This window comes from Ipomoea triloba, chromosome 9 (genome assembly GCF_003576645.1).
Source record: "Ipomoea triloba cultivar NCNSP0323 chromosome 9, ASM357664v1".
Classification (NCBI taxonomy): domain Eukaryota; kingdom Viridiplantae; phylum Streptophyta; class Magnoliopsida; order Solanales; family Convolvulaceae; genus Ipomoea; species Ipomoea triloba.
The window spans coordinates 2,017,760-2,030,399 of record NC_044924.1 but is presented as its reverse complement, the minus strand read 5'-3'; the positions used below and the strand labels follow the sequence as shown (position 1 = coordinate 2,030,399).

Genomic DNA, 12,640 nt, shown 5'->3' with positions numbered 1-12,640 from the left:
ACACGGGTGGATCCGGACGGAGAAAGTCCTTGTGTCCAAACAACCTCAAAAGAAAAGATGAAATGAGGGATATTAACGTTGTCAAAGAGGAATTAGGTGTAGTTTAAGGTGATGTTTTTTTTATTAATTTGTTAATGAAACTTGCTAAAAATGCCCAGTGACAAGCTGACCACTTGCAGATAAAAAAAAAGTTGATGACTTTATTGATAGGACAAAATAGGCTTTTGCTTATGGATAAGGAAAAGGTTTTCGTTTACTGGCCTTGTGTGGTTTTGTGCTTTGACAAAGCAAGTAAAAGGTAAAATTGAAGAGGGGTTTATTATTAGATATCCAAGAATTTGAAGTGCCCGGAGCCTGAAATTTCAACGGTGGAGGTGGTTGATGGCACTGGCAGCCGCCCCACTGTGTAGCTCTGTTAATGGCGGTCCTGGCTTCGGCTTCAGTAAAGTCAATTACTGCCATTTCCATAATCAAGGCCACAGCTTTTCTAGGCAAGTCGAATACCCATGTAACCCATGTTTCATTTTCTTGAATGAGAAGAAGGGAGTGGGGTAATTGGGGTGTACTATGTTTTTGTTCTTGTCTTGAATGGGTGTCTGTTATTCGGGTAGTACGAGGTTAGGACTTAGGAGAAAGATAATATTTACAGTGATGAAGGTGATGCTGAGATTTGCCCCTTATCTGTCTTTAAGATTTCAGAATTGTTTCCATGTTTGCCTGTTTAGTGTGTAAAGATCATATGATTGAAGATGAGAATTTGCTATGCTACATTTGGTTACTTTCTGTGGAACTTCATTTTTGATAATTATCATAAATTCAAGAATCAAGGCCACATTTGATGTCTGGGCAGGCTGACAAAATTCGGTTGCGGGATCAATTCACATTCTGTGTATAGATCATTTTGCTGTATCGGTTGCACGAACAGATGTAACAGCAGGAGTGCTTTACGGTGGCGAGAATCAAGGCGGCAACACCAGCACCTGAGGCATTTCTTTTCTTGCAGAGCTCAGCATTCGGATGCTCTCAATGAGGAAAAGGAAGAAAATATTTCTAGAGCTACTTTGATTTGGCGGGCAGTGAAACTTCCAATATATTCAGTGGCCTTGGTTCCTCTAACTGTAAGTTCGTTTTGCTTCTTTATGCATTGCGTTACTTTCAATGTTGTAATGCCCGTAAATTTTTCTACTTGCATTTACAATGAGGACGAGGGTGTTACAATTAGTCGTTGGTGCACAAAAGAAGTAACAGAAACCCCATAGAGGTTGATATGGACGCTATTTCATTGGTCACATATGGAATTCTCTCCTGAAACTTGACTAGTGCTCGAGAAAAATTCTTTTGGAAACACTTTTTTGATAGCTTTAGGGTGGACCGTGTCGTGTTTTACTTTTCTATGATTGTACACTCACTCCTGGCATCCCTCCAATCATATTGTGAACAGGTAGGAAGTGCAGCTGCCTATTTGCAAGCAGGCCTATTTTCTGTCACGCGTTACTTGGCACTCTTAGCTTCCTCCGTTCTTATCATCACATGGCTCAACTTAAGGTGCTTTTCGGTTTCTGATTCGGTAACTTATTGTTGGTGCTATGATCAAAACTGTCTCTAGGCATTACACAAACAAGAAAGTATAATTCCTTTCATTTTCTTTTGGATTTCTCCTTTTTTTTCTCTTCTGGTGGATATATCTCATCTTTTCTCGTGTGACCTTCTTATACCAGAACTTAAGTGAAATTAAAACCTTTTCATCTCATCAATCATACTAGCCTTAAAAAATTGATGCATCCCTTCTAAATGTCCTTTCCCCTTTTTATTCAATATCTTTGTAATATGGCAGCAACGACGTTTATGATTTTGACACAGGAGCAGACAAGAATAAGAAAGAATCAGTCGTTAACATAGTTGGCAGGTGAGCTCTTAATCTGTTCAACATTGCACTCAAATCACATTATTCCCGAGTATATCTTTTCTTCAGTCGAATCACGAATGGAACTCCTAAACGTCACATGGCTGTTGCACGAATTGCATCCATAATGTTAACGTCATTTAAATAATTCTGTGTTGCTATTTGGTATTCTACCGTGGTGTTTGATTGATTGTATCTCGTCATGCTTTACCAGCCGGACAGGCACTCTTATTGCTGCTTATGTATCACTTGACCTTGGCTTCTGTGGGCTTGTATGGGCTTCTCTACAGTCTGCAAACCTGCGTGCTATACTATTATTGGCTTCTGCAATTACCTGTGGTTACATATACCAGGTGAGTTAAAAGATTATCGAGTGTAAAACATTCAATGCAATCTTATTATAGGTTTCACTCGTGCCATGCCAAGAGTCTATGTATCGTTGACATAGTGGGATTTAAAATTTTTTTTCCTTTCAGTGCCCACCGTTTCGGCTAAGCTACCAGGGATTGGGTGAGCCTTTGTGCTTTGCAGCTTTCGGTCCATTCGCTACTACTGCTTTTTACTTGCTTCAGAGCAGTACTAGGTTGTTCGTTTTTCTTATCTACCTGTTATAACTACTATTGACATAAAAGTTGGTTTCGTGACTAACTAATTGCCTCGATGCTTGGTGATAGCATATTACCCATCTCCGGTACGATCCTTTCAGCATCAGTTCTTGTCGGTCTGACAACCTCCCTCATCTTATTCTGTAGTCACTTCCATCAGGTAATCTTGCCCCTCCATGTCTCGATCAGTTACTTCTGCGGTGTCTATGGTGCTAACACGTGATGTATAATTCAGATAGACGACGACAAGGCTGTAGGAAAATATTCTCCTCTGGTGAGTTAGCGAAACTCGTGTGGAAGGAACAAGCCACAACTCGGGCACATCTTATTCTCGCCTTCTTTTATCTCTGCAGGTCAGGCTCGGTACAAAAACAGGCGCAGAAGTTGTGAAAGCATCTGTCATGGCACTCTATTCGCTCACGATTGTTCTTGGCTTTACCAAAACTCTTCCTTCTGCAAGCATTGTAAGTTTGCTGCCAATCTGTTCTTTAATTTTATTACAATCTGCTCATGCTTCTTGTCTGCAGTCTTTAACATTCAGGTTAACATGTTCATCAAGTGCAGTTGCTTTTTTGTTGCAGATTCTCTCTGTCCTAACAATTCCAATGGGAAGAATGGTGATTAGTTTTGTGGAAAAAAACCATGAAGTAAGTGCAAACTACCCACCAAAGAGTTTTTTCGACTTTTGGTCCATCGATTTTCCTTCGCAATTCCACCTATAATCATCAACTATCAATTTTTTTTCCACTATTAGTCCACCTGACATCAAGTTTTTACCACTTAATTTTTCTAGCGAGTTTTTTGACCAAACACATATTGTGCACATGCTTTGATTTACGAGAAACCCTGAAAATGTATTCTGGGTGAAACTCGCTTTATGACTTTAGCCGGCAAAGAACCACAAGGAGATAAACCAGCTTAGATTGTACATAGTTGACCGGTTCAAACCGAAAAGGCCAATAGACATGTTGGCTTGACGGGATTTTTGGCTGGAAAACTTACTAGAAGGACTCAAAGTGGTACAAATTCAAAAATCAAGAAACTAATAGTGGAACAAATTGATAGTCAGAGAACTATAAGTGAAAATGACACACAAGTTGAAACCCATCCTACAAAATATGAGCATAGTCATCTGCAACTTTTATGTTCTTTCCTGCAAAATGATAAATCTTGAGTGTGTTGTGCTTGCAAACTAGGACAAAACAAAGATCTTTATGGCAAAGTATTACTGTGTGAGACTCCATGCTCTGTTTGGTGCTGCTTTGGCTGCTGGATTGGTGGTAGCTAGATTCTTTGCAAGGAACTACAACATGAGCCCTGTTCTTCTCACCTGATCATCCCCCCACCCCTACCATCATTTTAGAGTTCATCAGATTAGAATGGAACATCGTGTATATATGTATTTGGCTATTAGCATCAGTATTATTTTGGTTCAACTATAGTTTAATTTGACAATATACATTAAATATGTGAGACTTATTATTGAATTTTATTTTATACACATTGTAGTTCTATTAAAACATCCTAACGTAAATATGTTAAACATATCGAACACATTGGGTTACATCATAAATACCATATGAGTTAAGCATGATCGAACCCCTAACCTCATGCTTAAGGAACAAGGTGTTGAACCACCACGTCAAACAACAACTTTTTTGGATCATGGTCCACACAAACAGTGTGAACCATGGTCCACCGTATAACAATTGCTAGCTGAGTAGTGCATTAGCACTCTCTCATATGACTTTATATCGTATGTCATTAGTGTCATATGCGTCGAGTAGTTTAGCTCTTACAAGTCAAGTTGAGCTTATTGTCAATTTTTTTTAGCAGTCAAATTTGAACGAGTGGTTTAAATTTAATTTTACACATTTAGGCCTTTAGGCTATTGTAATAATTGAGTTGTTTTATAATCTCACTGTAACTTTTTATATTGAAAGCAAATGAAGCATGATAATCATACTAATAAATAATTTGTACCAATATTTTATTAGATAATCCGTCATATAAAATTTTCCTACTAAGTTTACCTCTATAAGGAAAAAAAAAAACCTCCAAAGTATACGTTACTACTAGAGATCATCGTACTCCATAGCATAATAAAACAATTCGTTTGAAAGATTGGCGGTGAAGGAAGGGAGTGTCCGAGCCAGCCATGCCGCATGCGCCATTGCACCATGATCGACTCTCTCGTGCCGTAGCTTTGGCCTTTCACTTTTCTTCTCTTGTCGCCATTTCCATACCTCAAATTTAAGCAACTCAACGCCCGGTCGACCTGGAAAAAATTCCCCCCCCTATTTTCCCGCGATTCTGTTACAAAGTAAAAGCGATCGGCGTCGGCGAGCGAGTGAGAGAGGACAGAAAATGTGGGTGTTTTACATGATATCATTGCCCCTAACGATCGGTATGGTGGGGCTGACTCTCTGGTACTTCGCCGGACCAGATGCCCCTCGATACGTCCGCTGCACCGTCGGTTACGCCTGGTTCTGTTCTCTCTCCATCATCATTCTCGTCCCCGCCGACATCTGGACCGTACGTTCCCGATCAATTCAACACTAAAACCACCATGAGTTACGAAACATAATAATTGATCTACATTGCCGAATTTTAACTAGTGTGTTGGTGCTATCGCAGCTGAAGATTTTTGTAAATAGAAACTAACTTTGCCGGATTTGTTTTTCCCCTTTCTCTTTGTGCAGACGCTTAGTAATCATGATAGGAGAGTAATCTACTTCTTCTGGATCTGGTCTTATTGGAGTACATTTCTCCTTACTTGGTACGCCAACAAATGCCTTTTATTTTACTTTAATTTCATATTTATTGGTGATTACTTTAACAATTTGGCTATGTTTTTGACTCTTTTAGTGGAATGCTCTAGGATGAGTCATTATGAAATATTGTAGTTGAGGTTTTAGTAATTCAGCGATTTACTTATTTTAAGAGATTAATGTTGCTTCTGATGGACTTGTGAAGCATTGGTGGTTAGGGGAGCTTTAGTTGAAGCTGAAATTTTCTCATATATTATGAAAATATTTTCTAAACAGGGCTGTGGTACCTATACTTCAGGGCTATGAAGATGCTGGGGATTTCACTGTGACTGAAAGATTGAGGACCAGTGCACGTGTACACCTGTTCTATTACCTAACTGTTGGCTCTATTGGACTCTTTGGATTAACGTTGCTCATTACTCTACGAAAAAACTGGTTTGTCGTTTGCCTTGTTGAATGACTTGATGTTTCATTTTGCGGGCTGGTTATTATTATTATTTTGTTAATTTACATTTTGCATACTGTTCATATTAATTTGCAGGAGTGGGGGTATTCTTGGGTTTGCCATGGCTTGTTCAAATACGTTTGGTCTTGTAATTGGGGCGTTTCTCCTTGGCTTTGGTTTGAGTGAAATTCCCAAAGGCCTTTGGAGAAATGCTGATTGGACAACTCGTCACAAGTTTCTTTCGCATGTGGTGGCTAAAATGGCTGTCAAACTTGATGATGCCCATCGAGAATTTTCAAATTCTATAGTTGTAAGCTCTATTCCCAGAAATTTTCATTTTTTTTCCTGAGCATCCAATGCTATGCAATCTCTGGTTAATTATTGACCTGACAGTTTCTCAGATTTGTTGCTATGCAATTTAACTACGATGATGATTTACATGTCAGGTTGCACAAGCAACATCCAAACAAATGTCAAAGCGTGATCCTTTAAGACCATACATGACTATTATTGATAAGATGCTGGTGAAGATGGTAATCAAGAGTATTTGGCATCTTTTTGGTCTTTGTGCATATTCACATGGCTTACAATCTATTCCATGCTTCTCTGACACATTCTGTCAGTTTCTCTCCAATGATTAAGACACATTGAGTATTTTTTCGATGCAGCTTAGTGAAGATCCTTCTTTCAAACCACAAGGTGGAAGGTTAGGAGAAAATGATATGGATTATGATACTGATCCAAAAACAATGGCAGCACTTAGACGTCAACTCAGAAGAGCTCGAGAAAAATACTATCGATATAAAAGGTATTTTTAATTTCAGAAATTAATCTGATTTTTCATTAAGTTTAAAGTCTATTGCATACGATGCCCAGTCCTTTTCAGTTTCCTAATCAGTAACTTGTAACTCACAAGGAAATATGAATCAAAATCCTTCAATGGAATTTTTATGATAATTCCCTTCCCTGAGTTCTACTGTAACATCTCTTTTTACCATTGTGCACAGATGGTTTAAGGAAAGATTGCTGGTTACAGACATAGGGATTTAGGAGTGCATACTAGTGATATTTAATTTTTCTTCCATGATTTCTTATCTTGTTCACTGAGAGGTTACTTCATATTTGAGAATTGTCTGGTGAAACACTCATCTTTAATAATGCATGCAAACAATGATAAATTTAATTGCATTTTCATCTTTTAACTGTACTAATGTTTTTAAAAAAAATTATTTATTCAGTGAATACATCAATTTTGTTACTGAAGCACTTGAGCTGGAAGACACTATGAAGAACTATGAACACCGATATGCCAATGGATGGTTTGTCTTTCTTCTTACTTCCTGTTTTTGCTCATAGTCAAAGAAAATTCTAACATTTTTGGATATTTTGTTTCTATATAAACTCATAAATTCAAAATTAATTACAAGGTGAAGGTAGAAACTGAGAGTAATGCTTCCTTTTTTCCCCCTAACAATGTGCTAAGGCTTAACAATATATCGTGTGGATTCTATTTTTATTGGTGCCATCTTGGATTTATCATTAATCAACTGGCAAGGACACAGCAGTAGAGCCCATTGACTCAGTTGTAGTTTTTAGGTTTTAAATTAATAGCAGTATTACAATTGTGGTTAGGGTTCATGCTGAAATGAAGCAGTATCTTTTCTTTGATATGTTTTTGTTGATTAAGAAATTATTCCCACCTATTGCTTCTTAACAGTATAAAGCTTTATGCAGGAGGTATGTATCAAGCTTCAGGCCAGAAAGAAGTGGCAGGCTAGGGTCTATGTTTGAAGTAATAGGTGATTTCCAGATTCAATAAGTCCTATTGGGTTTGTACATTCTCATCCTTTGAATGACACCACAATTACTATCTTTGCAAATGCCCTATCAATTTTTCATATTTGTTAAAAATTTAAGGCATAATATGTATATAGTATCTACTAAGCAAAATAAGGCACAATATGTATATAGTATCTACTAAGCAAAATAAGGCACAATATGTATCTTTAAGGTCACACTCTGTATTCATATATACTACAAACGAATAGTGTCCTGTCCAAGTCATGTTAGACAAAACATATGGGGAATGCATCTTGAATGATTTCTGATTGATATGTAGTTAATTTAAGTTTCAAAACTTTTTGTAGAGTTGGTGTGGCGCTGTATAATGAGAAAGCAGCTTGAGAGAATTTTTGCTATCATTTTAGGCTGCATGTCAGTTGCAATCCTTTTGGCTGAGGCAACTATTCTACCTGCAGTTGATTTATCTCTTTTCTCTCTTCTCATTAATGCTGTGAAAAAGCATGAGCTACTTGTGCAGGTAAAGTGTTCATCTTTTCTTTGTTTCTTTTGCACTTACATTAAGCTAAGCCAATTGGACTTGGAAATTTTAATAACTGCAAGAACCATGAATAGTTGGTTTGTCCACCCACTTTTGGCAGGTAAAGTGGTTTCAAAGCTTACTATTACCAAGTCCAATTTTCGCCTTCAAACCAAAAGAGCTACTTGAAAACTTGCTACTATGAAGTTACTGTTTCCAGTTGCTAATTGATTTTTCATTTCTATTGGGTGCAGGTTGCTGCTTTTGTTCCTTTGATGTATATGTGTGTGTGTACATACTATTCCTTATTCAAAATTGGAATGCTGACATTTTACTCGTTGACTCCAAGACAAACAAGTTCAGTCAGCTTACTTATGATATGCTCGTATGTCTTTTCTCATAGTTTTGTTTTTGCGGAGTGAGCAGCATTGTTTACAATTCATACTGTAAATCACATTTTAAATTTTATTAGGATGGTTGCTCGCTATGCACCACCAATTTCATACAACTTTCTAAACCTTATCCGTATTGGGAATGGTGCCAAGACTGTCTTTGAAAAGGTAAGTGTATTTCTTGTGTCAATGTTTTGCTGTTAGTTTAATCTATTTAGAGAGTCCTATATGTTAGGAGTGTAAAGTGGTGTTAGGAATACATAGGTGTTATTGGGATATGGAATGCTAAGGGCGTACAAAGTTGTTATTGGGATATGAAATGTTAAGGGCGTACAAGGTGTTGTTGGGTATACAATGTGTTGGTCCTATTTGTATAAATAGCCATGTATTTCCCAGGTGAAAGCTATAAGAAATAAGCTCTCTTCTTGTTAATCAATCTATTTTCTTCATATTTTCCGCATAAATACATGGTATCAGAGCTACCCATCACAAACTAGCAGTGGTATGATGCATTGATAATGTTAGCTAGTACATAGCATTTGTGCATAGACTGGTTTTCTCATCTGGACAAAAATAGAGGGAGGGCTTTGATGGGAAACTTAACCTAGGGCAATATTAGAATAGTGATGTGAGGCTAGCATAGGAGTTGCATTGCCACTAGACTATGCACACAATGCCACATGTCACTGGTCTTCTTGGGTTTATGATGCCACGTACTGCTTGCATTGGCAAGGGAGGACTTTTCCGGTAAGGTTTGTGTTGATTGTCTTGGTCTTTAAATATATATATGTATATGTATGATTGGTATGATTTATATATCTTCTCTTCTTTGCCTTCCTTTTCTGCTTGTCTAGTAGCTCGCCAATATGCTAACAAAGTCTGCAAAATGACTTATAAACAAAGTCAGACATGATGAATAGTGTTATCAATACAAGTGCTTTATCTCTTTTCTGTTAATCATTCACTATCCCAGGTGATGATAATATTTCCATATGCAGAGAATGGGAAATATTGATGATGCTGTCCCTTTCTTTGGAAGGAAGTTCAATAATATCTATCCACTTATTATGGTTGTTTACACCATAGCAGTTGCAAGTAATTTCTTTGGCCGAATCATTAGTTACTTTGGGAACTGGAAAATTACCAAAGTGCAAAGTGAAGAGGCTGAGGATATAGATGGATTTGATACTTCTGGGTTGATCATTTTACAGAGAGGTAAGCAGATGACAGCATTCAGTTTTATGCTAAATCACACTGCTGAAATCATTCTTCTGGTCGTAATAGATATAATGTGAGACATTTAAGTTTTTAGTTACTGGAATCATGGGTGGATTTAGGAAGGTGGGGTGAGGGGGCTAATTCTGACTCATCAAATCTAAATTTTATATTTTATATCAATGAAAAATATTGGAATATTTGACCTTTGCTGCCACTGTTTCATCAAATGTGAAGGTATTTTTGTAACTAAAGTCAATGAAGGATCCTTATGAAACATTTTGTTCATCACGACTTCAACGGTGGGAACAAATTAATACTCCAACTATCTTTTTACCTTTGCAGTACATCTCTTTCAGATTTTGGACACTGTATCTTCATATGCTATCAGTTTGTACCTACTGAGATCATCTTTGCTTAGCACATATAAATTATACGGAGTAATTTATTTCTCGTGTTTTATTTGCAGAACGTACTTGGCTCGAACAAGGTCATAAAGTTGGTGAACTTATTGTTCCTTTGGCTAGAAATTTCAACAACTCGAGCTTGGACATTGAGTCTGTTAGCAGTCATGCGGTATGTCAATGATCTGAGTATATGAATGTAAAATATTTTCTTCTCTCCTCTATGATGAAACTGTGGGTTTGATCAACAACTTCCATAATGCATCTGACTTGATAATGGTTTTGCACTTTTTGCTTAAGCTTTCCCACGAAAAAACAGTGTCATCGCGTCTAATGGAGGGTGGGGAAGTTACCCCTTCAAAATTTCTGAATGAAGAAGCAAAACACAACAGCTTCCATGATGGAACAAGCAAAAAGTACAAGGCAATAGAGACCGGCTCAAGTGAGAACAGCAGGGACACTCCCAATTCTTTATATGAAGCAGACAATTCCCAAGATATGCAAGTTGAACCATCCTCCAGGAGCAACTCAACCTGGGAATCAGTGAAGAATGGTTTTCTCAGTTTCAAGTCCAACATCGAGGCCAGGAGATTCATCCCTTTACGTCAAGGTCCCGAAGCAATGCACTCGCATGCTTCACCTGAATCCCTGGATGAAATTTTTGAGAGGATAAAAAAGCCTTCTGCGGACTCAACACATATATGGGACTGATGATGTTCTCAACAATTACAGAATGGCCTTGAGTCCTTGACGGTTGAGGAAGCCACAGGTTCAAAGTAAGAGAATTAGTATATACTCAGTAGGTCACAAATTTTGTTCTTTTCTCCATACAGTTAATCTATACAGATTCTCTCTCTAGAAAATTTCAAGGGCATGTTTTGCCATACTGTAATGTGGCCTCACCATGTAGAGGTGGAAAGCAATAGTTTGTTGCTTTTTCTCATAGTTTTCATGTATTTGATGACTTGTGCTAATCAGTGAATAGCAAAATGGTTCCACTCTGTGGTTGGCTGTCGATGATTTCGTCCTTCGTTAGGCTTCGAAATGGACTCAAAAACGCTCCTGGAACTACTATTGTTACTATGATTTGAGTATGGCTTATAAATTCCAGAAAAGTTTGCCATCACTATCCAAATATGTATTTTGGGTGAAAATCCTTTGTGCCTTGCACATAATATGTTAACTGCAGTCTGAATGAAATTTTAGACTATATTGCACAATGTAAGATAGATCTTGGTTCATGATATAATTTGCTATTGTAATCCTAATTAGTAAAAGTAGTATAGATGTAAACTAGATTAGGTTATTCATAGTAACTTTTACAGAGACATTGTGGTGTTACCAAAATAACTGTTTAACTAATTTAGTCATAAGTTATTCACACATCAATCAATTCATATTAACCTTAAGTATATTAAAAAATATTTATCAGGATACAATTTACAAAGCGATGGTATAATTTGCCTTGATTAAATGGGCTTGGCTAATTGGGGATAAGGCACCCAACCCAGTGGGGAAATCCAAAATAGCAGCCCAAATAAATCTTGTTCCCGCGCTAATATACCTGTGGCGACAAGGCGGCAAAGTGTAATCGCAATTCGCAAACACGCAAGCACGCTCTCTTCCTTTCTCCCTCAGTCCCTCAGACCCTCACTCTCTCTCACTCGCACAGACAACACTCACCGGAACAGTGAATCAGATACAGGAAATAGAATGGATACTGAAGTACAACAAGTGAAATTGCAGAAGTACCTGGAAACGCACCACTCGGAGCAGCTCCAGTCCATCCTTCTCGCTCCGGATCCTCGTCTTCACTACCCTCTCCACGTAGAGTAAGCTCCATTATACTCTCCGCATTTTTACTCCAAACAAAATTTCAATCGGAATTTTGGTAATTTCATTCCTCATCAGTTTTGCAGAGATTATGGATGAGTATCCGGACCTGGCTCACTTCATTTTCTCACAACCAGAAGATTATCTACGGCTTTTCGATGAAGCCGCCTTTTTGGCTCAGGTATTAGTTTCAGTAGTAATATGTAAGGTCATTATATGGCATTATCAATTTATCATGACTCATGATATAATCAGAATATAATATACTGGAGAAATAAGAATACCTGCGTCCGTGGTTCCTGCGTGATTACACTGATTTTCCCTTCTATTTCTATCTCTCTACTTTATGAGTTTCTCGATTGGCAGATCTGTACGGTTTTTACAAAACTTAAGCAACTGATCAATTGTTATACCCTGGACCAGGGTTATTGTGAATCCTATACAAATATTCCGTACCTAGGTTAACATATTTTGTACCTATAGTTAACAAAATTTTGTACATGTAAACAAATGAGTTGATAATTGCTGACACATAATATGATAGCTACAAATATAAAAACTGTCAACTGCAGTCTGCAGATAATGTGTCAACTATAGATAAGAATCTGAAGGTTATTTTTGGACAAGTGGCCCATAGTAATATAGTATAATTTGCCGCAACTGATAGGGATAAAATCTCAGTTTTAGTTTTAGTTTTAGTTTTAGTTTTAGTTTTTTTTTTTTTTTTTTTTTTTTTTTTTTTTTTTTTTTTT

At 37.4% G+C, this 12,640-nt stretch overlaps 3 protein-coding genes across 4 annotated transcripts in view; all 3 read left to right on the top strand.

Annotated features, from left to right (window-relative positions):
* Nucleotides 1–256: 256 nt before the first annotated feature.
* On the top strand, nt 257–4,009 carry LOC116028600 (2-carboxy-1,4-naphthoquinone phytyltransferase, chloroplastic). Its single transcript, XM_031270360.1, has 11 exons — nt 257–491; nt 851–1,118; nt 1,442–1,545; nt 1,835–1,906; nt 2,118–2,256; nt 2,380–2,486; nt 2,578–2,668; nt 2,744–2,782; nt 2,862–2,972; nt 3,090–3,155; nt 3,705–4,009. Exons 1-11 carry the CDS (start codon nt 382–384, stop codon nt 3,840–3,842), a joined length of 1,245 nt encoding a protein of 414 aa, XP_031126220.1. The 5' UTR covers nt 257–381; the 3' UTR covers nt 3,843–4,009.
* A 615-nt stretch (nt 4,010–4,624) lies between these two features.
* On the top strand, nt 4,625–11,056 carry LOC116030507 (LMBR1 domain-containing protein 2 homolog A-like). Its single transcript, XM_031272766.1, has 14 exons — nt 4,625–5,043; nt 5,211–5,287; nt 5,556–5,714; nt 5,821–6,034; nt 6,171–6,257; nt 6,393–6,532; nt 6,963–7,043; nt 7,459–7,523; nt 7,872–8,044; nt 8,299–8,429; nt 8,517–8,604; nt 9,435–9,651; nt 10,121–10,227; nt 10,356–11,056. Exons 1-14 carry the CDS (start codon nt 4,876–4,878, stop codon nt 10,764–10,766), a joined length of 2,118 nt encoding a protein of 705 aa, XP_031128626.1. The 5' UTR covers nt 4,625–4,875; the 3' UTR covers nt 10,767–11,056.
* A 495-nt stretch (nt 11,057–11,551) lies between these two features.
* The window catches only part of LOC116029973 (probable DNA helicase MCM9), a 9,673-nt gene continuing 8,584 nt past the window's right edge, over nt 11,552–12,640 (top strand). Inside the window, exons 1-2 of one of the 2 annotated variants that reach the window (XM_031272036.1) lie at nt 11,552–11,887; nt 11,967–12,069. In XM_031272036.1, the coding sequence (XP_031127896.1) occupies nt 11,769–11,887; nt 11,967–12,069 (222 nt within the window). In that variant the 5' untranslated portion in view covers nt 11,552–11,768. The remainder of the gene's footprint in view (nt 11,888–11,966; nt 12,070–12,640) is intronic. The other variant, XM_031272035.1, reaches the window with a different exon arrangement.